Here is a 20,714-nt window from a genome sequence, read left to right as displayed (position 1 = left end):
TATTGAGTTCCTGGTATTCCCAGGGAAACTGGGTTCCCCTTTTGGGGATTATGTCTTGTTAATCATAGAATTTAACAATTGAACCCAGAAGAAATCTCAAGGACTGTTTAATAAAGTTTGAGTGAATAGCAGCATACCAGGCAAGCTATATGCCTCCGAAGGCAGTTGTCTTATGCTGTGTCCCCAAGCCCTTAGCGCCTCTCCTTTTCTCTTTCTCTCGTCTCCCCCACACACACACTTCTAACTTGTAAAGATTTATTTCATGAGTGGGTATTTTACCTGCATCTGTGTCTGTGCTGCACATGTGTGCCTGAGGCCTGATGAGGCCAGAAGAGGGCTCTGGACCCCCGGGCTGGAGTTACAGATGGTTTTGAGCCTCCATGTTGTGGCACTGGGAATTAAACCTAGGTTCTCTAAAGAGCAGCCTGTGCTCCTAACCACTGAGCCATCTCTCCAGCACCTCTTGGCTTCTTTGAAGTAGGCTATAGCTAGGTAATAGCTGCTAACTTGATTCTTATGATGCCCAGGATGACCTCACATTCACTACAACACTCCTGTCTTATTCTATAATCACATTTTGAAGTAGTATTTTGACAGGAAGTATATGTCCTCATTAAAAATACAAGGCAAAAGAATATTCATTTTCCCATTACTTCATTTTGAGCAAACATTTCCCCCTATATTATTGTCTAGTCTACTTAGGAAGATATGTGAATATAGTAACCTTGTGCTCCACCCTATTACACATATTTTATTAGTTTCTAATAGTGGAAATGCCTAAGTGCAGCGTCAAGTTTATTTAGTCACAAATGGGCATTCAACCATCTGGACACTGCTCCAGTTGGACTTGGTTACCTCCTTGCCTGTTGATTTGTCTGGGTTGTTCTCCTTCCTGGAAAGGTAGAAGCTTTTTAAAACCATCCATTCCCACTATTTAGTCTGTTGCAGTTAGGTGCATTGGGTGCATGACTTAGTGGGAGAGTTGCTATGATGGAATACCACAAGCCAAACAACTTGGGGAGGAAAGGTTTAACTACATATTGTTCATCATCAGAGGAAGTCAGGACAGGAACTCAAACAGGGCAGGGACCTGGAGGCAGGAGCTGATGCAGAGAACATAGAGGGGATTTGCTCACTGGCTGGCTCCCCATGGCTTGCTCAGCCTGCTTCCTTATAGAATCCAGGGCCACTAACCCAGGGCCCCACAGTGGGGTGGGCCCTGACCACAAGTCGAGAAAATGCCCTACAGGCTTGTCTGCAGCCAGTCTTATTGAGGTATTTCCTCAGTTTTGGTTCCCTCCTCTCAGATGACTCTAGCCTGTGTCAGCTTGACATAAAATTAACTAGAACAGTGCAAGGACATGTGAAAGGACAGCAGTGCCTGTGTGTGACTCCCGGGTGGGGTGAGCTTCACACGTGCCAGTCTGAGACCGTCAAGATCAGCTTGGCTTTCGTCCTAACCTAACATTTAGAAAAGTATTTTTACATATCTAATTGTGTATAGTTGTAACAAAATTTTTATTTTTTTACATTTATTTATGTATATGTGTGAGTATGGACATGTGTGTGAAGGTACCCCCAGAGGTCAGAGAGAGTAGTAGATGCTTTAGAGCAATGGTTCTCAATATGTGGGTTGTGACCCTTTGACAAACCTCTATCTCCAAAAATATCTACATTACGATTCATAACAGCAGAACCACAGTTATGGAGTAGTGATAAAAATAACTTTATGGTTGGGGGTCACCACAACATGAAGGGCTGTGTTAGAGGGTCGCAGCATTAGGAAGGCTGAGAACCACTGCTTTAGTTAGAGATAGATTTAGTTGTGAGCTGCCAGGGGTGGGTGCTGGGAACAGCAGTCTGCTCCTGCCCAAGAGCAGCAGGTGCTCTTAGTCACCAGGCTATCTTCCCAGCTCCTCAACCCAACATCCTAACATCCATTTTAACCCTAACAGTTGTTTTCACCACCACAAGGAGCATTTTTACAGCAGCATGGATGACAGGCAGGATTCCATCCAATAGCCTCTGGGGGCACTGTTCTCACGAGCAAACCCCCACACAGACGGGCACACGTAAACATAGTTACAAATAACTATTTGTTTCAAGTACTTTGTTTTTAGTTTTATCCCTGTCTTATTTCTAATGCAGGTGTAGTGGGGTCGAGGGCTGGGCGCAGGCCTTCACATATGCTCAGCAAAGGCTCTACCACAAAGATGCATATCTAGCCCTGACATCTTCCTGGAAGGTACTTGGTCTTTGAGGGAGACCACAACAGCCGCAGGGAGGCAGATACAGCCGCTGACTATAGCTCTGAAAGGCGTTTTCCACCAACCCCGAGGTCTGCAATTGCCTTCACACCCCATACTAGCTCTTCATGGGGCTCAGGCATGGGTGACAGCAGGATTCTGGGATCTGGAGAGGCCTCGAGTCTGTAATTTGATCTTTACCTTACTCAGTGAAAGTTGCTTCTCCTGTCCCCGGGGCTCCAGGAGGCGGGCCTAAGGCTTGCTGGCCTATCACGGTCTTATTTGAATGCATGTACTGCCCAACAAGGAGTTTGCTCCATAGGTGAAGCAATCTGCCCCTATCAGGTCTGTTACTTTCCTTCCTTTCTCCCCATTCTCCCCCACTCTCCGACACGTGTGTGTGTTCTTTGGAAGTAGATCCCATATCCCAGTCCCGGGTATCCAGGTCTCCTTCACTGACTTCAGGAGCGTCAGGCGGACACCAGGACACCCAGAGGCTGGAAATGGTGCGTGCTGACTCGTCCCAGGTATGGTGAGGAGGCAGCAGTAATCTCGAGGCGGTAATGGGTACTTGACCTCCTGCATGCAGCTGAGCCTTGTCTGGCTCCTCTGGGCCACGCTGTCCAGACCCGGCGTGCTGGAGCTGGACCAGCAGGCAGTGCCGCGGTCCTTTCCTTACCTGAAAAGTAAGTGCTGCGGCGTGTCTGTTAGCTTAGCGCCCGCAGCCCGCGTCTCTGCAGTCTGGACACCAGAGGGTTGGGAGTGGGCAGTCTTAGGAGTTGAACTGGGGCTCATGTGCTAAAGTGAGGAACTGTCTGGGGAATCACATCCCCAGACCTAACCTAAGAACAGGCAGTATGAAAGAACAGTGGGGTGAGGAACTCTTAAAGACTAGAGCCCAGGAGCAGGGTGTGGTGGTGCACCCCTTTAATCCCTATAAGAATCTGTGGATGGTGACCGTTAGGTCACTGGTCCGTTCTCCCCCAAACCTCGGCGCATCCCATGCAGTGTCTCAGGACGCAGCCACCCAGAGCACCTGTGAGTCTCAATGTAAAAATAAATGAGGCAGAAAAGCAGCCAGACATAATCACAACGTGCTGAGACCACTTTATTGGAACAGCAAGGGACCCCAACCTTTCCGGGGTGAAGGTTGAGTGCATTTAGAGAGTCTGTGTTTATACCTAAGTAGCCACCAGGAAGTTAAAGCTAGTTTTTGTGGTTTGACTGGGAGTCGAGTCGGGCTGGGACTGGATACCCAGGCGTATTGTTTCTGCAGGTGAAGAGGAAGGAAAGGTCAGGCTCAGGCTCCGCAATTCCTCATGGCTCGGGGCTATTGCCCTGCATAGTCCGACACAATTCCTCGTGACCCGAGGCTTTTACTCATCCAAGGAGCAACCGCACTTCAGGTGGGGAAAACCAAGCCGTTGTGGACACTTACTTGCTTTCCCTCTGTCTTCACTAGATGCAGGATGGCTTAGAGTCAAGGCTCTAGTCTGGTTTTTTTTTTTGTTTGTTTGTTTGTTTGTTTTTGCTGTTGTTTTGTTTGTTTGGTTTTTGAGACAGGGTTTCTCTGTGTAGCCCTGGCTGTCCCGGAACCCGTGTTGTACACAAGGCTGGCCTAAGACTCAGAAATCTGCCTGCCTCTGCTCCCCATGCTGGGATTAAAGGGGTGCACCACCACACCCTGCTTCTGGGCTCTAGTCTGTAAGAGTTCCTCACCCCGCTGCTCTTTCATACTGCCTGTTCTTAGGTTAGGTCTGGGGACACTGAATATTCCTGTCCTCACCCTAAACCTTTTTGAGCAGGTAACTTCCCTCACTCCTCGGGAACTGAAGGCTGTTTCTCCCTTCAGGGCTTCAACATGGCTGCCTGTGGCTTGATGCTCTAACTGTCCAAAGAAGCTCTCCTCAGCTCCCTTTCTGTTTGTCCTGTAACATTGTTTGTCTAACAATGACCCCAAGAGCCTTGAGCCTGTTATATGAGCAACAAATAGGCACGCTTGTGTTCTTGAACTTGACATTCCCAACCTGTGCCCCAAATCAGGTCTGTTCTCAATAAGCCAATAAAGAGAGCCAAAAAATTAGTGGAAAACAGAAAAAGATTCATTCAGTGAATGCACAATGGAGGGAGGGACAAAGAGATGCAGGGAGACCCTAAGTCTGTCTTCAGGGTCCTGAAGTGAGAAAGTTTAAAGAGGACCAAGGACATGCAAATGCCAGCAGTGCTGGTCGAGGTGTGGTCCCGCCCTCCAATGACCGTCATTGTTGGGATTCAGCCTCTTCCCAGCAGGGCATCTGACTAGGTGTTAGAAGGGTGTGAAATCCCTTTCTGAGAGACAGACTCCCCCCAACCCCCTTTGATTGGCATCTTTTCCTTCTTTCAGCATGAGATTCCTGAAGAAATTCCCATTTTTTTTTGGGGGGGGGGGGGAAGTCCATTGTTTCAGTTTTTAAATGTCCTCAGTTTTGCCAGGCAGGTTACCGTGTGAGAATTTATTGACTACTCAGATTCACCAGCACTGTTGTTGGTAATTTGTCAAATAAGCCTGACTTTGCTTCCTACCTGGGCAGTGGCAATCCAAGTGCTTTATTCCAATCTTTTATCTTGTTTGTTTGTTTGTTGTTCTTGTTTATTTTGTTTCGTTTATCTATCTCTCTATCTCTCTATCTCTATCTCTTTTTTGAGACTAAGTCTCACTATGCTTGGCCTGGAACTACCCATATAGACAACACTGTTGTGGAAATTGAATGAAAAACAAATGAAAACATGACTGCCTCTAGGTGTGGTGGGGGAGAAAGTTTATTATAGATGGGAAAGCATAGCCAGAGTCAGACCCAGGGACATCTGGTAAAGTCCAGAGTGACAAGAGAGGGGAGCGGAAGGGAGAAAGGAGAGAGCAAGGCACAGGCAGCCCAGCCCCAGAGCTGCAGAGTTCTGGGTAGGGGGCGTGGACTGCGAGGCAGGAGGGTCCTGTAACAGGTAGACTGTGAGATGCTGGAGAACCTGGCGGCCAGGTCCCCTTCGATGTGTTAAATAGGCTCCTTGGTCATTTGTCCTGGGTTTGAAACCAGACAAGTCCGTCTGCTTCCACCGGGCCTCCAGAGTACTGGGGCTAAAACTTCCGTGCCACACTCTTGCCCGTGTATCCCAGTATGGTTGTTATGTCCGTTTGTTTGTTTTTTGAGACACTGTGTAACTATTTTGTACTAGCTGGCCTGCTACTCCCCATGTAGGTAGGGGAGGCTGACACTGAACTCACAGAGCTGCCTGCCTCTGCCTCCTAAGAACCAGGATGAAAGATGTGCACTACCACGCCTGCCCTTTATCCCAGTTTGAATCACCAACACTATCCAGCAGATCACACAGTGATGGACAGCCCAGGTTACAGAATGGCTAAGAAATGGTTGAAGAGGCTGCAGAGATCACAGGCTGTCCTGAAGTCACAGGCAGAGAGAGAGCTGAGGCAGGGCTAAGGGGAAGTCTGTAGGGACCAGACCAGAAGTGCCAGCAGTGCAGGTGCGGAGATGCCTGCGTAGACTGACACATGACTGTTCTCTGGTATGATTAGAGGGAAGGTTTTTATTGTGGACATGAAAGAGAACAGCCTGGGGTTATCTGGAAGAGTTCAGAGCAGGGAGAGAAAGTAGACTGGACATGGCCAGCAGACCGGACATGGCCAGGGTTATCTGAGAGAGAGGGGAGAATAATGGAGTTACAGAATAGAGAGACCATAGTGAGAGAAGCAGGATCACAGCATAGAGAGAGAAAATTCCCTGCAAGAATAGCTGGTTTAGAGGTTCAGTGGAGGAAGGGAAGCCCATGAACTGCAGGAAGTTTAGGATAAGGGAGGTGGTGGGGATCAGATGCTAGCTTGGACTTTGAAATGTGTAACAGGTACTTACGACACCAGCATGCCTTTCATATGTTAATAGGTGCAACAGGCAACCAGCCGCCTGCCAGAGGTAAGGGAAATGCCTCCTTTTGGTAGAGGGGAACTGGCTTCCCAGGTTCCTAAGGAATACTGGCTTTGATCTCATGGCCAGAAATGCTCCTCTTTTCCAGGTTGAGCTCTTTGGACTGTTTTATGGAGTTTGGGTATTGGTGTTTCTTTTGGATCTGACATCCCAGACTTTTGTTAATGGTAAGAGAATGTGTAATCTCTTCTGTAAATGCTTCTCAGCTGAAATTGGGGGCCCAGGAAGTCCAGAATGCTGATCAAAGGCTGGGAGAGGGAGGGAGGACATTCAGGCAATGGTAGGGTGCAGTGGGAAGCAGCTGGTATGCTGACCCAGCCTGAAGAGACAGCAAGCAGTCACAGTGGCTGGACTAGTTTACATTGGCTTTCTGAAAGTCCAGGGCTGACTGATTCTGCAGTACTACCTGGGGCTAGCATGATGTAGGAATCTTTGGAGCAGTTTATATGCCGCAATTGATTCCTGGAGAGTGTCTGTTAACTGAATGGAAATCTGCTGGAACAGATATACACCAGGGTCATAAGTAAAGTAAAAGAGCTAAGGGGAAAATCTTTATCTTGTCTCTCAGCCACTGCCACCCTTTGACTCTTCTACTCAGTTTCCATGCAGCTCCACAGTCCCAACATGTCTTCCAGCATTTTACTCCATTTGAGCCTGTTGGTAGGGATCTGCGGCTATCTTCCAAGTTTTTATTCTTTCTGGATATGTTATCTTTCGTTTTACCTGCTGTTTACCACCTGAGGCTGGTGAAGCCTCCTCCTTGGGGCAAACATTTCAATTTGGAGAGAATGTTTCAACTTGGAGAAAGATGACCTACAAAAGCTAGCTTATTTTTTAAATGATAAGGATTTGTATTGACTGTCTTGCAAACCAATACTAAGACAAAGACCATTGTGATAATGATCAAAAAGACGCCACCCTATCAAAAAGATACAAGTATGTGTTCTTCATTACTTCTCTTTGAACTGTATAATGTGAAGACCATATCAGTCCCCAACATATGCCTGGAGACATCAGATTCCCTTTGTAGTTTACCCTAAGAAGGCCACATTGAGTTTTAAATTTGTGTTTTCAGGGCCTGGAGAGATACAATTGAGCTGCCTCTCCACCTGCACTCACTCATAAACAAATTTGATACTATGTATACAGAATAATATGGACATGTAGACAGTATTTATATACATATAGCTGCCATAAAGATAATTCTCTAAGTCAAAGATTTTTAAACTTTTACTTAGAGCTATGATTTTTCAATTTTTATACTACACTGTTAACTTGATTGTTTTAAAAATTTTAATTAGTCTTTAACCTAAACCTTGTATGGATAAAGACAGGAATTCTAATAGAAACTAAGTAGACAACTTAGATGCAACACTGATCTCTAAAAACATGCAGTAACCCTTTGGTTTGGTTTGTTTATATATCTATTTATTTATCTATTTCGTTAGTTGGTTGCGTGGTTATTTTTGTTTGTTTTTTTTTTGTTGTTGTTGTTTTGTTTTGTTTTTGAGATGGGGTTTCTCTGTGTAGCTCTGGCTGTCCTGGAACTCACTCTGTAGACCAGGCTGGCCTCAAACTCACAGAGATCCACCTGCCTCTGCCTTCTGAGTGCTGGGATTAAAGGCATGCACTACTACCACCTAGCTGGTTTTATTTATTTTTTTAAGACACTATTTTTATTTATGGTTTCTGAATTTCATACATCATATAGACAATATTTTTAACATCGTCACACACAACTCCCTCTCTCCTAACTTCTCCATCCTCCACCTAACTTTCTGTCTCTGTCTCTGTCTCTCTCTCTCTCTCTCTTTTAATCATCTACTGAATCCAGTTTTTGGCGCTCTTTTTGGGTTTTCAAGACAGCGTTTCTCTGTGTAGCCCTGGCTGTCCTGGAACGAGCTGTGTAGACCAGGCTGGCCTCAGACTCACAGAGATTCCCCTGCTTCCTTTCTCCAGAGCACTGGGGTTAGTGGGACACCACCACCCAGCTAGTTTTTGCTGCTCTTATGTACAAGGTTCAAAGGCCATGTTCCAGAGCACAGTTGATTGTCCAAGAGACACAACTCTTCAAACAGTGGTGAGTGGTTATCAGCTTATCCCTCATGCATGCTGAAAATGCTGACTGGCTTCATCTCCTGCAGATGAACATAATTGCTGTTATTTTATACTGGAGTCCTATCATGTCTAGAAGATATTGTTTCAGCCCGATGTCTGACTTTTACAATCATTCTGCCCCTAGTTGATCAATGTTTCCTGAGCCTGGGGGACCCGGATGGGAGACAGAGGTATAGTGTAGATATTCTGTTTATACCTGAGCACTCCATAGACACTTATTTGTTTCACTTTCACAAGTGGTGAATTTTTCTGCATTAATCACTGTCCACTGCACACAGAAACATTTCTCACAAGGATAAGTGTTGCACTTATCTATGAGTCTACAGATAGATATTGAGATTGTTACAATTTAGTAAGTTAGTGTTATTAATATTGCGAATTCTCCAGCTCTGGGTCAGATTTACAGGAACAGACATGTTTTTCCTCGAGTGGAGTGGGGCTTAAGTCCAGTCAGAATGTGATCTCCTACCCTACAACCTTGATGCAATTACACCCTGGACTTACGTTCCAGGCTGCTTGTTACTATGGCTCTCAGGTTCACCGGTAGGGAAGCGTGGTGGTAACTTTTCTACCTCTGCAGTAACAATGTAGTGGGCAACCAAGAGCTGTGATAAGGGCCTGTTTGGAGTTTTCATTTGGGGAGAAGGGGCTTTTGGGACAGCCCAGACCAACAGTAACTAACATCTGTCACTGGGCTTTTTACTTGGAAACCTGTGGCTTCTAGGAGGTGCAGAGGATCCAGCCTTCTGCAGGTCAGAGAGACTGGGAATAAGATGCAGAGTCAGAGAGAAGAAACACACAAGCTTATTTTCTGAGGGATAAAGTTCCTCTTCTTTTTATTTTTCTTTTGGTCTTTGTTATACTCTATGTTTTTTTCTGTTCTATTCTTCGACCCTGACGTTTCCTTTTTTTTTCTTTCCTGGTGACTTCTCCACAACTTCCTGATGTCTTCCTTTTGTTCCTTTTTTTTTCCCTTACAGCTTATATACCCCAGCAAAATCTTCTAAGCGATATAAAAATTACAATGTGGTTACATTCTATTTTTTATGTGAGTGATTACAATGAATATAAGTAAAAAACAGCATGTTTTCCATATCCCTCATATGATTAAACATTTTATATATTACAGGTGAAAAACAAATTATCCCTAAGAACCCACATACAGTTAAACATTTATCTATTAGACTTCTCATAAATCAGGAGCCTTTCAAGATAACTGTTTATATAGGCGGTAGTTTTTATAATTGCCAGAAAAACAGGTTAGTGGTTTCACTTTATTTTAGAGTCTAGTCCAACTAACCATCCAGTTCTTTGTTTTCTAGTTACCTGAAGTCAGGTGTTTAAAGACTGGAGAGATGGCTCACAACCATCTGTAATGAGATAGGGCGCCCCCTTCTGACCTGCATGCAGACATGCAGACAGAACACTGTATACATAATAAATAATCTTAAAAAAAAAAAAAAAAGTAAAAGACCAGGTTTCTAGGAAAAAAAGTTTGTTTTAGCTATGGTGCACACCGAAACCTGTGAACACATTTCCCAATATCAAAAAGAACTTGAGCTAACACCTGGGACTCGATTGTTTTCCTCAGTCATTAACTTAAGCCACAGTCTATACAGCTCCGAAAGAGAAACTCATAAGTCCTAGCTGTATGACACTTCCTTGGTTCTATTTTGTATACTCTGCAGCTCCTACTTTATCAAGAATTGGGAGAACACTATATCCTACTTTACCTCTATTAATTTTCCCACTAAACTAAACTAATCTCTGTAATAACCCCTTAATGTATTTGTTAGAAATTCTTAATCATCAAAATTCTATTTAAACTAAAACTATTATTGCACAAAATCATTACCTCAGTTAAACAGTACAGCTTAAGAGGAAATTATCTTCGTAATAATCCACAGGTAAAAAAGGCCCAGCAGAATGGGATATTTTCATGAGTAATCAGACTACATTAAGGACAGTGGGCATCCCCCACACCCATTCACACCATACCAGATACCAGAGAAAAAGGCAGTGGCAAACATGTAAGGGCACAGCTGGAGCAAGAGACATTCTGGGGCCAAAGTCCTCGGGGCCTTGTCTATCAGTGCCTTGCTTCTTGGTGGGCTGAATTCCCAAAGTTCAAGTGCCATCTGCTGCTCTTCTGACATGGCCACCTTCAATGAGGGAGCATAGTGTCCTGTGTAGGGGACTGGTTTTAGACATTTATTACAGATATTAGTTGCAGGTAATAGATTGAATCAAGTATTTTACTTTAAAGCATGTTTTACAGATTATAGAGGTGACATGTTGGTGAATTAGAGATTTGTCTAAGAACATGTTTCCATTGTCATGTGACATTCTCAAATAAAAATGGTGTGATGGGCCAGTGAGATGGTTCAGTTGGTTGTCACCTTGACGTCCTGAGAAGAGGGAATCTCAGTTGAGGAACTGGCTCCACCAGATTGGCCTGTGGGCATGTCTTTCTTGAGTCTCCTGCCTCGGCTTCCCTCAATGATCGACTATACCCTGTCATTCATATAAATACTTTCCTGCCCAAGTTGCACTTGATCGTGTTTTATCAAGGCAATAGAAATCAACTTAAGGCACAAATGAAATAAATTATTATTCATCATGAGTCTGGTTTGCTGTTTGATTAAGAATGGTCCAGAGGACCCAGCTATATACTTTCTAATACTGGCCTTTAGTGCAACCACAGGAGAGATGCTCAGCTTCCTAACAAGTTGTAAGTATTAATTAGAGGCCTGCTGAGATGGTTCAGCAGTAAAGGCACTTACTGTGCAACCCTGATGGTCTGAATTCAATTTCTAGAACCCTTGTTAAGATGGAAAGAGAGAACCAACTCCCACGAGTTGTTGCTGACCTCCATAAGAACACTGGAGCATGCTCATTCACCCCCATGCACACACATAATAAATTAAGTTATAAAAAATGCATAAGTAGTGTCTACCAAACTAAGTAAGTGATAGTCATCAGCGAGAGAAAATAATCAGGTTTAACCAGATAATATTTATCTGATGCCTCTGAGATTATTCCAAGGATTCTAAGGGAGAACAGATGTTGTTCATGTGCTTTTTTAACTTGAGATATAGTTGTCATCAACTATGTAAGAAATCTACCTGACTTCTTATAGCTATGGGGGGAAGGAATCATTGGAGATCTCAGTTCCCAGATACCAGGAGAACTGTTTTGTCCAGCATTTCTAAGCACGCACATTCTAAGGACTGCTGATATTGACTCCCTGGAGGCTATTAAACCATCAGAATTTGTGATGAAAGTTGTTAGAAAGATGCAGCGCAGAAAGAGAAATTAGCACAGTGATGTGCCCAAGAGCTCATGCTATCTTGATGTTTCCTTCCCAGAAAGCTCCAGTTTACTTTCAGCATTTGTGTTTGGGGGAATCTTAGTCTGTATGAGCAGTAGAGTGTAATGACCAAGACAACTTGTGGAACATAGTGTCATGTCAACTTCTCATTAAATCTGTGTACATCTCCAGTACCATGAGGCTCACTTTCTGGGAAATATATGTGTGTGCTTTTAGGAGTCAGTGAACTTTGAGGATGTGGCTGTGAAGTTCACCAAGGAGGAGTGGGCTCTGCTGGATCCATCCCAGAAGAAGCTGTACAAAGATGTGATGCAGGAAACCTTGAGGAACCTGGCTGCTATAGGTACACTTGAGCATTGCCTTTACTAACCCATCACAGGACAGTGTTTCTAGCTTATCAGTGTTGATGTATGAAATAAAATATGGGAAGTGGAATGGGGGTGCATGTGTCAGATCACTTATACCTTCACTTTAGCTGTTATATATTTTTTCTGTAAATAATAATTCTTAACTATTTCTCTGATTCTACATTTTAGGAAACAAGTTGGAAAACCAGAAGGTTGTAAATGAGTGTGAAAATCTCTGGAGAAAACTAAGGTAATTTGTTTCCTAAAAGATATCCATATTCCAGAGTGCTGGTGGTGCGATAGAATATTTTACAAAGAGGTAAAAGATGTACTTGATATCCAGCATCAAACCACTTTCAGGAAATTCTCTCCTAAAATTCATGTGTTAAGCATCAGCAATAGTACATCCCAAACATTTCAATTTTGAGGACAACTAGAATATGATGATGTCACATGTGATGTGTTATCGTAGTTCATATATACAAACTTCATGCCATACAGAGTGTCTTAGTTCGGTTTTGTATTGCTGGGATGAAGTCCCTGAGCCAAAGCAACTTGGAGTGGAAAGGGTTACTTTCACCTTCCATTTTGCAGTCCATGATCAAGGGAAATTAGGGCATGAACTCAAGCAGGAAGTCAAGGGCATGAACAGAAAGCAGAGGCCATGGAGCATTGCTGCTCACTGTCTTGCTTACTTGGTTTTCTCATACACCTCCTGACAAGCTGTCTGGGAGTGGTGTTGCTCACAGAAAATTAAGCACTTCCACGTTGATTGTCAATCAAGCTCCACAGGCTTGCTTACAGGCCAGTGTGATGGGGGACATTTTCTCAATTGAAGTTCCCTACAAAGACTCTAGGTTTTGTGAAGTTGACAAAATACCAGCACAATTGACCCCTTGTCAACGTGAGATACAAACACCCCATATTAAGCCATAAGCTGTCCTTTTTGTTTGTCTCCATGATGTCATGTTACTATTAATACCAGCTGGTCTACAGGGGGATGCCTGGTCTACAGAGTAAGTTCCAGGACTATGCAGAGAAATCTTATCTCAAAAACCAAAAAAAAGAAAGAAAGAAAGAAAGAAAGAAAGAAAGAAAGAAAGAAAGAAAGAAAGAAAGAAAGAAAGAAAGGAAAAAGAAAAGAAAGAAAAGAAAAATTAATTTTAAAAAACTAAGAAATAGTCTTAAGATATTTCAATACTTTAAAAGTCAAAGTTCCCTTAAAATCCAAGTATCTTTTTAAAAAGTGAAGAGTCTTTGAAGTGTAGGTACAAAAAGTCAGTTGCATAATTTCATACTCCAAGAGTGAGGAACGAGGGCATAGTAATAATCAGATCAAGGCAAACTCAGCCTCCCAACAGTGTAAACAATCCAGTGTCTCATGTCTGGTGGAGATTCACTGTTTCTGGGCTCCCAAGACCTTAGTCAGCTCCACTTCTCCAGGTCTGCCACTGGTAGCACACATAGATTGTCTGCTAGGCTCAGGCCAGCATCACACCATATCTGCTAATGTCCCCAGTGGTCATTCTACCCTGCTGGTATCTCTGAGGCTTAGGTCAGCATCACACCATATTTGCTACTGTCCCTAGTGGTCATTGCCCCTTGCTGGTATCTCCAATATGCTGGTGGATCCAGTGCATTTGAAGTATATCCAGAATGTGTATAATATTGTGAATTCAAATTTGTGTTAAAATGCTATGGGAATACCTAATGTTCTCAAGGTGATATATCCCATCATACATGAATACCATTGTTTCTCTTTTAACTGTCCTCAAGTGGTCTTGGAAAGCATTGCAGTCTAAACATGTTATAAACTTTTACTCAGCATGAAACCAACATTCCTTTTGTTCAGTCATTAATAAACCAAGTCTTAGTCATGTACTCTTCACTTGTTTTGCAGAAGCCAATTGGTAGAGAAATTCTGTGAATATAAAGAAAGTCTTCAGAGTACAGAACTCTTCAGCTGTATTCCAGAGCTTTCTGTGAACCTGAAATCTTGCCCAGGACTTCCCACATGTGAGAAGCATGTGTGTGGAGAAGGGAGCATTGGCCAGTCATCTCTAGGTGCACCCCTAAATCATCAGGTAGGACCCAAACCTCATGAAGACCAGGAATATGGACAGAAGGTGTATAAACACAAGGAGTTTGGGGGCAGCTCCCGTTCTTCTCTGTCCCTTCGGACACATAAAAGTGCTCACACTGGAGAGGAACCTTCTAAAAATAAGGACTACAAACAAGACCTTCCTTGTTTCAGACCTGATCAAAGCTATGAACAACATGACCAAGCAAAGAAGTCTTATGCATGTAAGCGATGTGGGAAATGCTTCTCATATCTCAGTTTCTTAAAAACACATGAAAAGATTCATTGTGGTAAAAATACCTATGTGTGTGAACTGTGTGGGAAAGACTTTGTTAGGTTAGGTTACCTTATCAGACATAAAATAACTTACACTGTTGAGAAGTCATTGGTATGTAATCGTGGTGCGAAGCCCTACACATGTAATCAGTGTAGAAAAAGTTTTTCTCGCTCTACTTCCCTTCGAAGACACACACGAATCCACACTGGAGAGAAACCCTATGTATGTAAACAATGTGGGAAAGGATTCATTACTTCTAGTAACCTTCAAGTACATGAGCGAACTCACACTGGGGAAAAACCTTATGTATGTAAGGAGTGTGGGAATGCCTTTAGGCTTTTGATCCAATTGCAAAAGCATGAAGTAATTCACAGTGGTGTGAATCCCTTTATTTGTAAGCAATGTGGGAAAAGCTTTACTTCTTCTGGTTCTCTAAAAACACATGAAAGGATTCACACTGGAGAGAGGCCCTATGTATGTGAGCACTGTGGGAAAACCTTTGGTTATTCCAGTACTCTTAAAACACATGAAAGAATTCATACTGGAGAGAGACCATATGCATGCAAGCAATGTGGGAAAACCTTTCGCTATGCTTTTTATGTTCAAAGACATGAACAAATCCACAAAAGAGAGAGGCCCTATGAATGTAAGCAATGTGGGAAAGCCTTTCGTTATGCTTTTTATGTTCAAATACATGAACGAATCCACAGCAGCAAGAGACCCTATGAATGTAAGAAGTGTGGGAAAGGCTTTATAGCTTCGAATCAACTGGAAATACATGAAAGAACTCACACTGGAGAGAGACCTTATGTATGTAAGCAGTGTGGGAAAGGCTTCTTGACATCATACCGTTTGGGAAGACATGCACTGATTCATAGTAGAACAAATAAAGATGTTTGTAAATAACAAGAGAAAGTCTTCTTTTGGTTAGCTCTTACAGAAATCAAACTACAGGAGAGTGAAAGTTAATGCTGAAAATGTGGGAAAATGTCATAGTGGAGAGATAAGATTTTGGTTTGTTTGTTTTTTGAGACAGAGTTTTGCAATGTAGTCCTGGCTGTCCTGGAACTCATTCTACAGACCAGGCTGGCCTTGAACTCACAGAGATCCACCTGCCTCTGCCTCTCGATAGTGCTGGGATTAAAGGCGCACACCACCGCTGCCAGGCTTGAAAAGCTATTTTTTTAATGGATGTGGCGTTTAGTACTAGTAGTTGCCTTCAAATACATGGGAGCAGACACATTGGAAAAAGGCTACAAGCAATGAGAGAAAGTCGTCTGCATTCTTCTCATTGTGAAGAAGATGTGAAATAGCTTACACTGGAGAGAAACCTTGTGCACGCAATGCAGACAGCCTTTGTTTCTCTCAGGACCCCAGCAGACAATGAAGTTAATATTTGGGAGAGAAATCTTTCACACTTGAGAAATCTTCCAGATTTTTCAATCATCCCAGGTTCTTTTACAGACATAAATATAGTTCAGGTTAATTCTAAAATATGGAATTTGTGAAGTCTTCATTACCACTTTCATAGCATTTAGAAGAATGAATCTCAAGAACTCATCATTGGAAAACACGTGGGAACATTTTTTGGTTCAACTCAAAAATTGAGAAGTAACTGGGCCATGGTGGTGCATGCCTTTATCCCAGTACTCAGGAGGCAGAGCCAGGTGGATCTCTGTGAGTTTGAGGCCAGCCTGGGCTACCAAGTGAGTTCCAGGAAAGGTGCAAAGCTATACAGAGAAACCCTGTCTCGAAAAACAAAAACAAACAAAAAAATTTTGAGAAATAGTAAGGTTGGGGAAACAAACAAGTTTGATTAAAAGAGACAATTGTGGTCAGGCGGTAGTAACATTGGTCTTTAATCCCAGCACTCAGGAGGCAGAGGCAGGCAGATCTCCAGGACAGCCATGGCTATGCAGAGAAATCCTGCCTTGAAAAACCAAAAAAAAGAGAAAGAAAGAGAGACAATTGGTTTTTATTGGCACACATGTTCAAACAGTCCAGATCTAATTTTCTGCTACAAAAATAACAAAAAGCAGTAATGTATCAAGTGTGAAAGCAAATACTGGAGAAGTCCCTTGGGTATTCCTGTCTCATTCTGATAAATGCCAGCAATATGAAGGACTGGATATTGGTTTTGGGGGGGGGGGGTTCTTGGTTTGCATTATCCAGAAAATACATATTGTGAATGAAATGTCATATTTTGCTATTCCAAATTGACCCTGAATTGGTAATCTGCTGGCGTTAGCTTTCTCGATGTTTCCATGAAAGGTGTCTGCCTCCACAAACAGCAATAGCAGTTCATTTTTAAAGGTCCATGTCTGGGGTCCAGATTTCTAATTTTTATTGTAAAAAGTTAGCACTAATCCACGAAGGTGAAGTGGAAGAAGGATCCCTTACTCCCAGGAGGTGAAACCTTCATCTCAAAATAAAATCATGAGAATAAAGAAAAGTATAATGAAATAATTTTGTCAAGTGTGTTGCAGAACTAGTGTGTAAGTTTAATGAATGGTATATTTTTTTACATGAGTTAGTTTTTATCTTTCATTTGATTTTGTGTTTTATTTAACAGTCCATTGATATTTTAATATAAAAATATTCATTAATAGTATTTTGTTATGTCGGGCATTGATGGCACACACCTTTAACCCCAAGCACTTGGGAGGCAGAGGTAGGTGAACCTCTTCCGGTTCAAGGCCTGCCCGGTCTACAAAGCAAGTTCCAGGACACCCAGAACTACATAAAGAAACTTTGTCTCGGGCTGAGAGGTGGCTCAGAGGTTAAGAGCACTAGCTGCTCTTCCAGAGGGCCTGAGTTCAATTCCCAGCAACCACATGGTGGCTTACAACCATCTGTGATGAGATCTGGTGCCCTCTTCTGGTCTGTAGACATATATGCAGGCAGAACACTTTATACATAATAAATAAATAAATCTTAAAAAAAAGAAAAGAAAAGAAAAGAAAGAAAGAAACTTTGTCTCAAAAAAACCAACCAAACAAAAAAGTACATTGTTCCATCACTGTGACTAAAGGGCCACTGAATTTTTTTTTTTTATGAATATTGAGATTACTGGTTTTATGGCAGAGTCTGATATTCTTAGCTGTAGTCTCATTCTTCTTTACTTTTGTTGGTGTTGGGGTTTTTGTTTTGTTTTGTTTTTGAGACAGGCTCTCACTGTATAGCATGGGATAACTTAAAATTCACTATGTTGAGCAGTCTGGCCTTGACTTCCCAGAGATCCATCTACCTATGCCTCATGAATGTCTAACTCATTGTTTTTCATGAATTAAAAAAAAAAAAAACAGTTTAAAATTTTTTATGGCTTGGGTGGTTTGTGGGGCCCTGACAGTGGGACCAGGATTTATCCCTAGTGCATAAACTGGCTTTTTGGAGCCCATTCCCTATGGAGGGATACCTTGCTCAGCCTTGATGCAGAGGGCAGAGGCTTGGTCCTGCCTTAACTTGATATGCCAGACTTTGTTGAATCCCTGTGGGAGGCTTTACCCTCTCAGAGAAGTGGATGGGAGGTGGTGGGGAGAGGGAGGAGAGAGGGGATGGGAAACTGTTTGGTATGTAAAATGAAAAAAAAAAAAACTTTTAAATAAATTTTAAAAACCTAACTTAAATTTCTAAGACTGTTTTTAGTTTTATTCTACACACTTCAGAGTATTTTCTTTTCTCTAAAAAACATCCTACTTTGCCTACTTTCTGATACATGGGTTTTATACAAACAGTGCCTAAAATTATGGGAGTAAATAATGCTTATTTATTTTGATAGATGTTGACTTACTACTTAATTTGTATAAGTTATATGTAATGTCAAGTCTTTGCAAGCTGCTCCGATGTTATATATGTCAAGTTTCATCTTATATTTTAACTACAAAAATAAATTTAAGAAACATAGTTTAGCATCTTGTAAATAGTTCTCTTTTATACATTTGACGAAAGCATATTGGATCTCCTAAGCATATATGATTTCCTAAGAATCATAGGAAATATGTGAAAATATCACACATTTTGTTACAAGATTAGACTCGGAGGAAAATAAGCATATTTTTATCTATTCAGTTGCACTCACCAGCATTGGAAGACTAATGGCATTCAATGCACTTTTTCTGACACATCCATATGCCTGCACACATATAATTTGTTTTACAAACATGTTAGTGTTGGCATGTGACTTGCTTTTTGCACTTAGGAATTTATCATGAAAATATTGAATGTATCTGCTGTCTTTTTCAGAGCTGTATGGTCAAATATTATAACTTAGTACTCATCAATCATTTAAATAATTTCCTCATTAGTTATTGTCTTCATGAGTAACATTGCTTGGACATGTGTAATTTTATGCATGTGCATATACCTACAAGATAATAGTACTTCTTCATAATCATTGCCCAAGAAACTGCCACATATAGTGACACCAACATTGGGTACATTCATACAAGCTAGACATCAGGGCCATGTTCTAGCATCAAGTTCTTTAAATTTGTTAATCTATGTTTAATTATAAACAACATCTTTTTTTTTTTTTTTTTTTTTTTTTTTTTTTTTTTTTTTTTTTTTCTTTTCTGGTTTTTCGAGACAGGGTTTCTCTGTGTAGCTTTGTGCCTTTTCCTGGAACTCACTTGGTAGTCCAGGCTGGCCTTGAACTCACAGAGATCCGCCTGGCTCTGCCTCCCGAGTGCTGGGATTAAAGGCGTGCGCCACCACCGCCCGGCTTATAAACAACATCTTAATACCTCAAAACATTATGTGTGGTATATGTGTTAGTGACTTATGAACATGTTTTCTTGCTCTAGGATACCAGTTTTCTCCTGTGAAACAGGGGCCTAGCCTGGAGCTGGCCTGGCAGTCAGGAAGATGTGATCTATCACCTACCTGTACCTACTATACCTCTGAAAATAAAAGCAAGCTTGTGATGAAACCCCACCTTTTATGTAGGTACTAGGGATTTAGGCTCAGTTCCTCACGCTTGCACAGCAAATTCTCTTAACACAGGGAGTCATCTCCCCAGCCCTAAACCACTTTTATTTCTGTATTGACGTAGATCCATTCTGTTATGTGTATGTTTATTTTTCTCTTGGATGGCTTCAGTTTTGCACGGTTTCCCATTCACCTCTAGAATAACAAATGTTAACCTTCCCATCTAATCAGAGGATAGGCTTAAGTATATACATTTGGGGAGACTGGTTCTTTTTGAATTTTGCAACAGGATCTTTCTTTTATGTAGCCATGGCTCTCCTGGAACTTGATATGTACACCAGGCTGGACTCAAACTCATGGAGATCTACCTGTCTCTTCCTCCCAAGTGCTGAGATTAAAGGTGGGTACTACCAAGCTAAGTCATAAGTCAGATCATGTTTACAAGTTTGCTAATTTTTTTCTTTTATGTGGCAAGCTACTTGTATCATATGCATCTAATTATGGAGTTTTACTTTTGGTAAATTTTGCTTTTACAGATATTGTTATCCTTTATTGTCATTCCTTCAGTCATTATTCTAAAAGATAAGCTGATGTTTGTGTCCTCTTGGTAAAGATTATGAGCACTATAGACTTGGTAAATTCCACTAAATATGTTCATATGCAGTCATGCCCCCTCAGTAGTGACAGATTGCTTTCTGGCAGAATTGGTGTGTAATTTGGAGGACTTGTAGGAGTGACTCAGTGTTGAACGTAATTCTGTATTGGTGAAATCATAGCAGTTGATTGTGTGGAAGGCTGTGATAATGGAGTGAAGAGAAATAATAGTCAGGCAGATTAGTAAGGAGAGGGGATTGTGTTCATTACTGTGGCTCAAGTGTTTTATGCTTAGCACATTTTACAAATAACCTACAGGATGCCCATCTCTCTTGTTGTAGTCTTTAAAGAGTGGTGTTTGAATGATGGTGGTCTGCACATGTAATCACAGCAGCAGATTTGTCTCTTCTGTGTGAGATGAAGATGGGCTCTAGTGCCACATGACCACTAAAGTATTTCCTGTGATATATTGGGTGCTGTTCTTTAGAAATACAAATTGTCCATGTTTTCCAACAAGATACCTGATCATAACCTCTTGGTAATGTGAAAATACATTGAGAAATTCACTTTCCACTTAATTCCATAATGATTACATTTTAACCATTTTCATATTGTTTACATTAACCTGTGATGTGGGAAGACATTTTTGTGTCTTATTTTTTGACACACGGTCTCACTGTGTAACCCCTAGTGGCCTGGAACTTGCTATATAGACCAAACTAGCCTCAGACCACAGAAATTTGCCTGCCTCTGCCTCCTGAGTGTCGGAATTACAGTCATGTATGGTGATATTTTATTTGTACTGAAATGTAATTTTAATT

At 41.9% G+C, this 20,714-nt stretch overlaps 1 protein-coding gene across 2 annotated transcripts; it reads left to right on the top strand.

The window, feature by feature from the left end:
* The first annotated feature begins 4,711 nt into the window (after positions 1 to 4,711).
* LOC114680874 (zinc finger protein 124-like) lies at positions 4,712 to 15,455 on the top strand. 2 transcript variants are annotated; one of them, XM_037197917.1, is made up of 4 exons: positions 4,712 to 6,387; positions 11,886 to 12,012; positions 12,206 to 12,266; positions 13,917 to 15,455. In XM_037197917.1, exons 1-4 carry the CDS (start codon positions 6,385 to 6,387, stop codon positions 15,277 to 15,279), a joined length of 1,554 nt encoding a protein of 517 aa, XP_037053812.1. In that variant the 5' UTR covers positions 4,712 to 6,384; the 3' UTR covers positions 15,280 to 15,455. The 2 variants fall into 2 exon arrangements, with proteins under 2 accessions (XP_037053812.1, XP_037053813.1); XM_037197918.1 differs by lacking the exon at positions 13,917 to 15,455 and having other exon boundaries at positions 4,717 to 6,387; positions 12,206 to 12,270.
* Positions 15,456 to 20,714: the final 5,259 nt, after the last annotated feature.

Source organism: Peromyscus leucopus, chromosome 22, assembly GCF_004664715.2.
Source record: "Peromyscus leucopus breed LL Stock chromosome 22, UCI_PerLeu_2.1, whole genome shotgun sequence".
NCBI lineage: Eukaryota > Metazoa > Chordata > Mammalia > Rodentia > Cricetidae > Peromyscus > Peromyscus leucopus.
Note: the sequence above shows the minus strand (reverse complement) of the source record. Positions and strands in the feature narration are given on the sequence as shown.

Bases quoted from the DNA above. Each gene is read 5' to 3' on its own strand.
- LOC114680874 (XM_037197917.1), top strand. The intron at 12,013-12,205 runs GTACACTTGAGC...TCTACATTTTAG, and splicing joins GAGGAACCTGGCTGCTATAG to GAAACAAGTTGGAAAACCAG. The intron at 12,267-13,916 runs GTAATTTGTTTC...CTTGTTTTGCAG, and splicing joins AATCTCTGGAGAAAACTAAG to AAGCCAATTGGTAGAGAAAT.